Source organism: Schistocerca gregaria, chromosome 3, assembly GCF_023897955.1.
Source record: "Schistocerca gregaria isolate iqSchGreg1 chromosome 3, iqSchGreg1.2, whole genome shotgun sequence".
Classification (NCBI taxonomy): Eukaryota; Metazoa; Arthropoda; class Insecta; order Orthoptera; family Acrididae; genus Schistocerca; species Schistocerca gregaria.
In genome coordinates, this window is record NC_064922.1 from 657,377,238 (window position 1) to 657,389,837 (window position 12,600).

At 37.5% G+C, this 12,600-nt stretch overlaps 1 protein-coding gene across 1 annotated transcript; it reads left to right on the plus strand.

The window, feature by feature from the left end:
* The first annotated feature begins 225 nt into the window (after nucleotides 1-225).
* On the plus strand, nucleotides 226-5,500 carry LOC126354830 (uncharacterized). Its single transcript, XM_050004775.1, has 7 exons — nucleotides 226-401; nucleotides 2,506-2,596; nucleotides 3,574-3,802; nucleotides 4,056-4,238; nucleotides 4,602-4,742; nucleotides 4,822-4,876; nucleotides 4,957-5,500. Exons 1-7 carry the CDS (start codon nucleotides 359-361, stop codon nucleotides 5,016-5,018), a joined length of 804 nt encoding a protein of 267 aa, XP_049860732.1. The 5' UTR covers nucleotides 226-358; the 3' UTR covers nucleotides 5,019-5,500.
* The last annotated feature ends 7,100 nt before the right edge of the window (nucleotides 5,501-12,600 follow it).

A 12,600-nucleotide genomic window follows, 5' to 3' on the forward strand; every position in this document is an offset into this window, starting at 1 on the left:
TATGACCAAATAAATAAAATACTACTCGTATATATTTACTACCTGCTGATTTTTAGAGTCAGGAAGTAGGTAATAACATATGGCTGCTACGTCAAATAAATGCGAGATAATGAGTAGGCATCATTATTCTAGAACAGTTAATATTGCAGTTTAAAATTTAAATCCTCTCTCGTTTTGGGTTATCTAAATAACAACGATGCTATCCTTCTGTCTTCAGTTCAGTGGTTCCAGAGCAACTACTGTACTTCACAGGATCTTGCTGTGGCAACGCTGTAGCCATCTTCAAAGCGACAAGCGTAGTGTTCTGTAGCGTCCCTCCAAGCACAAGTTGTTGGTAGAACTGTCCTTACTGGCTAAAATGGCAGACATCTCGAAAGACGAGCTCCGCAAGGAAATTGCCGGTAAATTGGAATATTATTGTTTATTAGTGTTTAAGAGTGTTTTGGATGTTAGAAATAATTTTTAAAATAATGTTCTATTGTCGGAGACCTAAAAATAAGCATGAAATAGTATTAAATATCGTATATTTCTGTTTAGAAAATGTGGCTTTGAACCGTTGTTTTGAATAATCCTAACGGTCGTAATGACGCGATCACAATGTGCCACAGAAAGAAGCATCCATTGCCTTTGAGCAATTGTATACGTATAGTATATGATATTGTAAACCTAATTCCGATAAAAACAAAATTAATCTAGCTTTGAGGCAAGATTTTTCCGTTGGTAGTTATAAGACCAGTTAATCGGTGTTCATTGTGTAGTGATGGCTGTGTGCCGCCGGCGTATTTTTCGTCTTCAGAAATATTTATTTAGAATAAATTATTTTAAATAAATATTGCGAAAAATCAAGTAAATTTTTGCACTTAATTTTTTGCTATAAGATTATATAAAATTTTGAAAATTTAAAAATTAGTTCCTGAAAACTATTTTGTTAAAATTTGGTTGGATTAATCGTTTAAACCATTAACACTACTTCCTTGCCCCTCGATGAGATTGCATAAAATTTTTCGTGCTGAAACCTGTTATCATACGTTCAAATTTATTTGGGGGAGAAAGGATGGGCACAGTGCTGGGCGTCTTTATTCTCTTTCCTGCCTCACTGTTGAAAGAGTTTGGCCGTAAATTTATACTTGACAAACTTTGTATCCTTTAGTTTAATTTTCTTAGTTTGAAAGCCCACTAGGTTTGTTCAGAGCCCCTCACCAACACTGGTTCACTATACACTGATAGATTTATGAGTAACATTACTAGTAATTCTTTCATTTATAAGTGAGCCACGTAACTTGGGTGATGTCACTGTGTCGCAACTGACCAAGCTCTTCACATGAAAATAACCTAGCCGTAAAATGTGAAATGTGGTTGTAGGACAGTAAACTTGTAGAGGTTTGAAAAATCAGCCAACCAGTTGCAAGTAAAACGTTATTGAAACCCTTGACCTAGTTTAGACACTTTCAAAAATTGTCTTCCTCCGAAGGTGTAGTGGACCCTTAAAATTAAATTTGAAGTTGCAAATATAGTTTAAACAACAAAGTAACAACTGTAGCCAAAAGATTGATAAAAGTACTTGCTTCTTACATCACATGCTCATTAAGCGTGTTGGTTAAAGCCAAATGGTTGTTGTCATATGAGACATCCATCTTAAGAAACACAAATAACCACTAGCCTCAACTTAACGTCTGCAGCACTGTAGTATTTACAGGTGTGTGGATCAAATGCCCAGTGTAGTGGCTCATTAACAGAATGATTTATGTGTAAGCTGACTTGTATACAAGTGGACACAAGGGTGGCATGTGGATTGCAGCTGTGTGTATCACAAACAGTAAAAATAAACTGCCCAAATACACAGGCTGTAACACCATAAAGAGCTAGCTGCATAGGGCATTAAATGTGCTCATGGTAAAAAAAAAAAAATAGCTGGACTGCACTGAGCATATTAATTACAGTAGGAAAAGGTGTTGATAGTAATCTGTGAAGAAATAATTGCCCCCTACATGTAGTAGTAGGTTTTGGTAATTGATCATTGAGAGCTAGAGATTCAGCCATACTGTTACTGTCTAGTTTTCTCTAGGCAGAGAGAGCATTACATTATCACTAACATTGTTTCATATGTTCAGTGTCTCCATTCATAAACTTCAATACAATTGGCATTGAGAGCAGTTACTGCATGGCATTGGCACTTGCCTGCCCCATCCCACCAACTTATATCCTTTCAGCAATCACTGTACTAGTTTGTAGTGGAGGTCATGGCTAGAAGTTTCAGTGTGGTATTTTCTTCCTGCCACATTTAAGGGGAATCTGATGAATATTGCATGAGGAACTATTAGTGTCACAGTTACATTCCCAAAAGTGATTGGATACAATGGTCAGTTACAACCAGTGAATGGTAATGTGATGCATGAAATTTATTGAATGAGCCAAAATTCGAATTTGTCTCCTTGTGTACAGGTTGATAATGTACAAATTTGAAAAATAGCTTTGTATTAATATTTATGCTGGATATGTCCATAGCTATCCTGAAGGATGCTGATCTTACATCAACATCATCCAAAAAAGTCCGCCAGCAGATTGAAGAGAAGCTGGATGTTGATCTTTCAGACAGGTAATATCTCCATCATGTTGTTTTGTATAAAAGCAAAAGGTTTTTAGTTGTAATGACCCATTCATGGTGCCTAGTTATCTCGTAAATTTGTAAGTTCATATATTACAATTTAGTTAATGATTAGTATTCGAGTTTTGTCAAAGTTAAATTTGAATGTGGTGGTTTACCCTGCATTAATACTTCTTGGCTGCTGTTTACTGGATTTTTTTGCTTTTTTACATTAGTGCACTCGTAACTCATGTCTTCCATAAGTAAAAGGTTGTGTTGTTGGTTGTTTCACAAATCGAACTTACTTGTGCATGCAAGTGCAGCTTTGTAAGTGAAAAATAACTTTGTTGTGCATTCTTCTATTCAGAAAAATAATTTTTTAAGGAGTAATGTCCTAAGACAGCCTGTGGAATGAAAATGTACTTACTACCCAAGTAAGCTAATCAGTTAATTTAGGTTAAATGATGTGGCGGGAATAATAGAAATTAGGTGCATGGGAATAATTTAACATAGTACATATTGCCATCTCGGGCAACAGATGGTGTAATTGCCTTTGGTATTTTAAGATAGTGTCCAAAAATGTAGAGGTCTCCTTTGTTTCTCTCCATTTTTGCTTATTTGATTTTCTTTACCTCTGATCTTATAAATGTTTATGTATCTAGATGTTGCTCTCTTAATGCAAGATCGTTTTTGGTGAGTGCATTGGATTTGGGTAGCTTTAGGGCACTTGTCAATTTGGATTTAACTAATTCTTCGGTTAATGTTTTTTATATGGGCAGCTGATTTTCACACAGTGCATGAGCTCAACTTTACAGTTATACAGTGGATATTATGTCCTTGACCTTAGAGAACAGTTTTCAGAAAGTTCCCCCATTTTTGTGCATGTGCAGTTTAATAACTTCACATCACAGCCTAATTTCCATTTTTTAAAATGTTTGCTGTGTATTTGTATCAGAGCAAATGCAGGAGTATGTTGTGCCAATTTTCAGGAAAAAGGAAGTGGATGACTTGGTAATGGAATGTCTCAAAGAGAAACAAGATGGAAAAAAGAAAAACAGTAAGGATGAAGATGAGGAAGAGGATGAGGAGGAGGAAGAAGAAGAGGAAGAGGACGAGGAGGAAGAAGATGAAAAACCTAAAGCAAAGAGAGCAGCTAAAAAGCCCACGAAGCGGCCCAAGAAAGGCAGCAGTGAAGAAAGTGATGAAGGCTCAGATGATGTAAGTACTATAATAGCTGAAATATCTGCCTAACTTTACACATGGCAGATAAAGAAGTAAAATGTGTTAAATATTTGTGTGTGTGTGTGTGTGTGTGTGTGTGTGTGTGTGTGTGTGTTTTGTAGTTTGGAAGAACAACTTTTTGTCTGAAAGCTTGTATGTTAAGCTGTCTTGTCATTGTTGCTGTCACCAACTCGGTGCTTCCTGTGGTAATTCAGAATATTGTTGAATTAAATTCATGCATTTGTTTCAGGACGCAAGTGATGAGGAATATAATCCATCCAAAAAGTCTAAGGGTGCCTCGCCAAAAAAGGGCAAACCTCCAGCGAAGAAGAAGAAGGGTAGTGACAGTGACAGTGATGAAGACTGGGCAAAAGCAAGGAAAAGCAGTTCTGGTGGAGGTGGTGGTGGCGGTGGAGCGAAAAAGAAAGGAGGCGTAAGTAACACTTCAGTTTAATGTTAAATGTTCCTGTCTTGGCCTATAATGAGATCTAGAGTATAGTTGGCAAAAAATGCCATACAACTGGCAATGCCCCTTGCCAACTTGAAACTGTGAAGTGGGAATGCTTGTGGGCAAAACAGTCTTCTGTAGAGCTGAGACCACTCTGAGATTCTACTTTTGCTGACTTTGCTGCAGTAAAACAGATATATTTCTGATTATTCCCCTGATGTGTTTTTGATGTTAAATTCCTAGAGTTAAGTTCAGATTTCAGTATGTTTTAGGTCACATGTTTAGGTGTCAAATTTTTCATTTGGTTGGAATTTTTTGTCTGATTGTGGTTTCTAATTGCACTTCTAGGCAAAACGAGGTGGTGGGGGAGGCTACATCAAAGCCAAAAGCCTTAGCCCAGAATTGGCTGCACTTATGGGACAAGACTCAATGCCCCGCCATGAAGTTGTCAAAAAGATATGGGGCATCATTAAAGAAAGAAATCTTTACGTAAGTTGTTTTATTTAAATGATTTGTTTCATGTTTTTATGAATTCACAATTGTAAATTTATGTAATTTTGTTTTGCAGGACCCGAAAAACAAGCAGTTTGCTATATGTGATGATGAACTGATGAAAGTTTTTGGTAAGTGCGTGTTTTACATAGTGTGTAAGTTGAATTGACTGTTCTGGTGAGCTGAATTTAACTCGTGTTTCAATTTTTAGGTGTCAAGCGCTTCCGGATGTTTGGCATGATGAAATATCTGAAAAACCATTTTGTCGACTAAAATTATATATGCAAATTCTCATTTTGTTTTAATGAGAAGAAATGGTAATACAGTTTCCAATGTGAAATAAGACTTGCCCTTTTTCTGCGTTAGCACTTGCCAATTGATTTGAGGAAAATGAGTGGAAGTAAATGTGCTCATTTTCATTTTGTAACAGAAGTTGCTAATACACAACTGGGATGAAGTAATTTAGTAGTTTATATTCATTTGCCTTAACAGAAGTGGAGACAGTGGCAAGTGATACCATTACATAATTTAATAGTGACAGAATGTGCCACACGAGGTTTTATATTAATTTCAGTACAAAATTATTTCTTCATTAATCACTTGGATTTGTAACAACTGTAATTTTAAAACGATTGTGGATACGTGTGTCCTTTCAAATACAAAGTAGATCTGTGAACTGACATAATTTTTTTACTCTTCTGTGTATTTGTATGTGTGAAAGTAATTATAAGAATTAAAAGCTCATAAACTCGTTATTGTATTAATTATGATTGTGTTGCTCCCTGCTCGTTCTTTCATACCTTTAAGAAAATATGTAGTTACACATCAAATTGTGAGCCTGGCAAAGTAATAGTAACAAAGTCTCATTTATCAAAAATTTAGAACAGACTGAACAGGTAATCATTGTTCCTGTAGGTTTTGGGGTTGGTGTATGTTGGATTAATTCCTTTATGGCAGTCAGTTACTTTTTGCAACATAAGTGCAACTTCATGATGTTCTGCCATGCTAAAACTCTAGTTCGGAAGAGGCTGAGAAATTAAGTGGTAGATTTAAGCTTTAGTTCAGTCTGTTGAAGTGTGATGGTGATGTTGAATAGAGGCAAATACTTTGATTTGCATATACAGGTAAAGTGACTATTTTTATTTAATATCTAGTGGTACAACTGATTGTCATTAAAAATTCTGCTTCATGTGAAAACAAGAGGTGGAGATCTAGGGAATTTATAGTTTCTGCAAGAGTTAATTGTTGCAACAATTTTTTTTCTCTAAGCTTTATTTTTAATGATTAGCTTCAAATATTTTCGATTCTTAAACATGTTACACATCTTTGTTGGGTTCCTGTGGCACGATATTGCACTAAACTCAATCGCACAGTCCCAAGAATAGACTCCACTTGTACTGTCAAAGGACGTAGCGCTGCAGTCAGTTAAATTGCAGTAGGCTGTTGGTATGGTTCCATCACAGCCCTCAGATCCAAGCGGTTTGTTTTACCAATGACACCAGGTTCAGCAACTGATCAATTTTGACGGTTTTAGTGTGCTAGTAAAGGCCATTTGAAAGTACCTTTTGAGAAAGTTTAGGTCACCAATCTTATTTGGATAAATAGAGGTCAAATGCTATGAGGTAAGGTCTATTTCTTAACCAGGTGGACTATATTGTTTTAAATAAATGGACTAAATTTTGGTTGCTGCTGTTTTTCACTTGTGGTCTAAGTTAAAAGGTGTGCTGAAGTTAAAGGACGAGTGTTCGAAATACAAGTTGTTGTAACAGATCCATCAGTTTGGTTTCTCACATTTATGCAATATTTAAAGTATGTTCTGAGATAAAAACTCATTAACTTAATAAATTTGTGTTAATAGTTAGTCTTGTATCTACTATGAATCTTTGAGCTCCAGTAAAGATTGTGGTCATATCGGTCTTATTTTTAGACAAAATAACTATTTTTGACAGCTTTCGTTCTATTGCCATGGGTGAAGAATATTGCGAAAGCATGACTCAGATCCACGAGCTGAGTAGTTTAATCTTGATGCAGGCATTACACATACCCTTTGAATAAGGCTTCAAATGTGCAAAATCACTTATTTGACTTCTTCAAGCTTTTAAGTTGCAGACCAAATATGGAAATTAATATCTGCTTATTGAGTGCTGCACCAACAGCTACAGAAAATGCAAGCATAATTATGTGAACACACGCTCCTTCCCCAGGAATTTTATGGCACCCAATTAGTATGCTGAAGCTAATAGAAACTAAAGTGCAGCATAAATTCATTCTCAGTAACACAAATAGGAAAGTAGTGAAGTAATTGTATGCTTGTAATCTCAGTTAGCTATTGTGACTGAGAGAGATACATTTGTGAGTAAATGTATAATTATCAACAAACTATGGGAACCCAGTTGCTCTTTGGTATTGTGTGTATTCATATGCAGGTCTGGGTTATTGCTTAAACACAGTAATTGTGATTTACCTAAATTCTAAAACAATTGCTTTAACATTATCTGTGCAAGTTGGTCATGGTAATTAATATTCATACATTCTGAAATTGTTACACCTCTTCCAATTTGGACTTTTTTTGCATGTGACAACGGTTGATGGCAAATGAATTGTAGTTATTCAGTGTTAAGTATATTGTTTAAGAGAGAGTCATGCATCTGCAATTAAAAATTTTTCTACTGTCAACAAGAGTGTCTGGTTTGAGATCAGGTGAGATGGAAAAGTGGATTGATGGTTCTTAAAAGTGAATTTGCACCAGAACCATGTAAGTCAAAATTGCTTGTGGGTCATCTGTTGGGGAATCAAGGTCATTTAATGGCATCTGTCCTTTTGTTAAATTTCTTTCAGTTCTAATGTAGGACAGTTTAATTGAATACTAGTTCCATTGTTTAGATAACTACTCATTATATAGTAATATGTACAGGGTGTTTCAAAAAGGACCGGTATATTTGAAAAGGCAATAAAAACTAAACGAGCAGCGATAGAAATACACCGTTTGTTGCAATATGCTTGGGACAACAGTAAATTTTCAGGCTGACAAACTTTCGAAATTACAGTAGTTACAATTTTCAACAACAGATGGCGCTGCAAGTGATGTGAAAGATATAGAAGACAACACAGTCTGTGGGTGCGCCATTCTGTACGTCGTCTTTCTGCTGTAAGCATGTGCTGTTCACAACGTGCAAGTGTGCTGTGGACAACATGGTTTATTCCTTAGAGGATTTTTCTGGTGTTGGAATTACACCGCCTAGAACAGTGTTGTTGCAACAAAACGAAGTTTTCAATGGAGGTTTAATGTAACCAAAGGACCGAAAATCGATACAATAAAGGACCTGTTTGAAAAATTTCAACGGACTGGGAATGTGACGGATGAACGTACTGGAAAGGTAGGGCGACCGCGTACGGCAACCACAGAGGGCAACGCGCAGCTAGTGCAGCAGGTGATCCGACAGCGGCCTCGGGTTTCCGTTCGCCGTGTTGCAGCTGCACTCCAAATGACGCCAACGTCCACGTATCGTCTCATGCGCCAGAGTTTACACCTCTATCCATACAAAATTGAAACGCGGCAACCCCTCAGCGCCGCTACCATTGCTGCACGAGACATTCGCTAACCATTTAGTGCACAGGATTGATGACGGCGATATGCGTGTGGGCAGCATTTGGTTTACTGACGAAGCTTATTTTTACCTGGACGGCTTCGTCAATAAACAGAACTGTCGCATATGGGGAACCGAAAAGCCCCATGTTGCAGTCGCATCATCCCTGCATCCTCAAAGTACTGGTCTGGGCTGCCATTTCTTCCAAAGGAATCATTGGCCCATTTTTCAGATCCGAAACGATTAGTGCATCACGCTATCTGGACATTCTTCGTGAATTTGTGGCGGTACAAACTGCCTTAGACGACACTGCGAACACCTCGTGGTTTGTGCAAGATGGTGCCTGGCCACATCGCACGGCCGATGTCTTTAATTTCCTGAATGAATATTTCGATGATCGTGTGATTGGTTTGGGCTATCCGAAACAAACAGGAGGTGGCGTGGATTGGCCTCCCTATTCACCAGACATGAACCCCTGTGACTTCTTTATGTGGGGACACTTGAAAGACCAGGTGTACCGCCAGAATCCAGTAACAATTGAACAGCTGAAGCAGTACATCTCATCTGCATGTGAAACCATTCCGCCAGACACGTTGTTAAAGGTTTCAGGTAATTTCATTCAGAGACTAAGCCATATTATTGCTACGCATGATGGATATGTGGAAAATATCGTACTATAGAGTTTCCCAGACCGCAACGCCATCTGTTGTTGACAATTGTAACTACTGTAATTTTGAAAGTTTGTCTGAAAAAGTACTGTTGTCCCAAGCATATTGCAACAAACGGTGTATATCTATCGCTGCTCGTTTAGTTAGTATTGCTGTTTCAAATATACCGGTCATTTTTGAAACACCCTGTAAATGCATTGGCACAGTATTCTCCCTCTGGGGGAAAGAGGATAGTGGAAAGCACCTCACCTAAGTACATGTAAGAGCAACTTGATATGGTGAGGGTGGACACAGGAAGGAGTTATAAATGGAAAAATAACCATTCACATCCCACATCCTTCCTTCGTCCCCTGTCATCTCTTTACTTTGTTTCTGAACTGGAAGAATTGCTTCACTTTATCTACCACAGGGTGCCCAATTTTGATGTTAAGTTCACCACTAATGTCGTTTATGCTAATCAGTACTTTCGTTTTTATTTGGTCATACCATGGCTTATAATTAGCAGTGTGTCTGTGGTTATCAACTGGGCTTGTTCAGCATTTGCGAGATAACATTCTACATTTCTCCCAAATGTATGCATACTTATCATACATGTAGATATTGCCTTGTCATTAAATCAACTGATCCTGATTCTAATTGATGTATGTGTTGATATGAGAGTTGTTACATATTGGTATTGCTTCCCAACTTGTAACACCTTGGGATGGCCGTAGAATGAATTGCTGCAATGGGCTATATGCTTGGAGTGACAAGTGAAATTCACCACTCACTAGTGTGCTGCTTTATTTATGGGCAGGTTATATCTGCTAAGGTGGTCTCATTCATTGTTTCCTCTTCAGTCCATGTAATTTTATGCAGATTGTGATTGTCTGTTTCTCCACCTCACCCCACTTTACCTTTACCCTGCGATGTTGCCATGTTCTGCTACCAGCTATTAAAGTGAAACCATTTGCTACATGCACATAACTGTAAACTGTTAGTAGAGGATGTGATCTAGACATGCCTCTTTCTGTGATAAGTGCTGTAACTGAACATAGCCATAAAGGGAAAGATGTATGAAATTGGATATTTTTTACTGACTGCCAGCATTGCCTATTTATAATTTCTTATTCAGTGTAATTTGTAGAGCAGCTGATACAGTGATTTTACTGTGCAGTGTGGAACATGTAAGGAAATTTTATTGTAGAGATTTTTGTTTAGGAAATTGCATTCCCATAGGGAAAACTGAACCAGTGCATTGAGTTGCCGTGATTGTTGCAGCATGTACTGCCATTGTAATAGGCGTGTCAGTTTCATCTGATTTATTCATCAACATTAGTTTTTTTTATTATAAATACTTATGTATTTGAACTCCATTGTTTTACTAATGGTTGTAGAATATTAGGTTATAATATTATAGTTATTCCTGTGAGAATTTGTCATACTATGTCTATATGCCTTGTAAACATCTAGTTATCATACAAAATGTGTTTCTGTACCAACAAAATTAAATCACCTGATATGCACTCTGTATATAGCAAAAATTGTCATTTTATAAAAAAGGAGACTTCACTTCAGAAAACTACACACTTGCAGAGACAGTTACTTTTGAGAGGTTAAAATTCTAATACTGCCAACATACCCTTAATAGTGGAAACACTAACCCCATCTTCTGGAATTGAAAGTTCCTTCCTCAGCGAAGGAAGAGGGGGTAGCTTTGGGAAGGTTAGCATGGAGTGGAAGTTCACTAGAGATCAAAGCAACTCACCTGTTGGGACAAGAGAAAACAAAAGGTCTTGTTTCCCTTCCTCAAAAAAGGTAGGTGCCTCTGATCTTCAGTTTGTAAACTTCCCCAACTTCTCTTGTCCCTTCATGTGGTCAGAGCACATACTTGCTACACATCATCTGAATTCGGTACCAATAACAAGATGGAATTTGATACAAAGGCATTAACATTACCTGTCAGTGGGCATTGATTTATATCAAACAGCAAGTTGAGAGTTCTTGCCGGACTGGGATTTGAACCCGGGTGTCCTACTTACTAGACAGATGAGCTGACTATACTATCCGGATACATTGGCCACCACAACCATTTGGACTGCCCTAGCACACTTCCTGTCAGACCATAATTCTCTGCTTAAACCACACATTACTGATGTGCCCCTGCTCTCTTCAGCCTCGTTACTCAGGCATCTCGTTGATTTGCATTAGTTAGAGCTTAGTGTGCCTCTGCACTGAAGAGATCATTGCCAAGCATAGTCTTAACTGTATGCGTGCTTTTGGACGTGTCTGAAAGACCTGACTCCTCATGTGTAATCTGATCCTAATCTCACAGTTGGCTTCTATTCACAAGTACATGGTAATTCTGCTTGTCAAATTTTGGTTGTTTTTCTAAAAATATTTTAAAACTCATTTTTTGTTTTTGTTTTTTGGTACTTTGAAATGTAAGTTACTTTCTCAGGTATAATCATGTTTTGAGGGATCTGTATATTCTGTCTTGAATTAAAGTTTTTAATTTTTTGTGTGTGTATAAGCAGACTGAAATGACAAATGAAAATTTGCACCAAGGCTGGATTGAGACTTGAAATCTCTCTGGGACCTCATAATTTTATTAATTTAAAATTTTTGATCATGGCACCAGTACATTTGTCACTTGCAGATATTAGTGTAGAACAAAGCTAGTAGTAACTTAATAAATGCACATTAAAAACAGCTGTGGTGATTTTCTTAAAATTCATATTTAGTAAACAGTGGAAGCTCATGGTGAGGATAGTAGTGGGTTTCTAGTACTACACTAAAACTACAACAAAACAAATGTAGTTCCTTGGAAAAATGTGAGATCAGAACTGAGGTCACATTTGTAGCCTTTGTGAAGAACAATGTTAACATATGAACTGCTACAAGATTGTCAGTAGCCACAGCAGAGACTTAAGCCTCATGTCTGACACTGGTGCCTGGCCTGGCAGTAAAACAGCCATTATTATTTGCATGGCAGTTGACTTGCTAATTTTGGTAAAATGTAATATACTCACAGTGCAGGATGTAGTGTTCCAATGCTTAAAAATGTGTTGTTAAAAAGTATGTTGTAGTCTTCAGTCCTGAGACCGGTTTGATGCAGCTCTCCATGCTACTCTATCTTGTGCAAGCTTCTTCATCTCCCAGTACCTACTGCAACCTACATCCTTCTGAATCTGCTTAGCGTATTCATCTCTTGGTCTCCCTCTACGATTTTTACCCTCCATGCTGCCCTCCAATGCTAAATTTGTGATCCCTTGATGCCTCAGAACATGTGCTACCAACTGGTCCCTTCTTCCTGTCAAGTTGTGCCACAAACTCCTCCCCAATTCTATTCAATACCTCCTCATTAGTTATGTTATCTACCCATCTAATCGTCAGCATTCTTCAGTAGCACCACATTTCAAAAGCTTCTTTTCTCTTCTTGTCAAACTATTTATCGTCCATGTTTCACTTCCATACATGGCAACACTCCATACAAATACCTTCAGAAACGACTTCCTGACACTTAAATCAATACTCGATGTTAACAAATTTCTCTTCTTCTGAAACGCTTTCCTTGCCATTGCCAGTATACATTTTATATCCTCTCTACTTCGACATTAT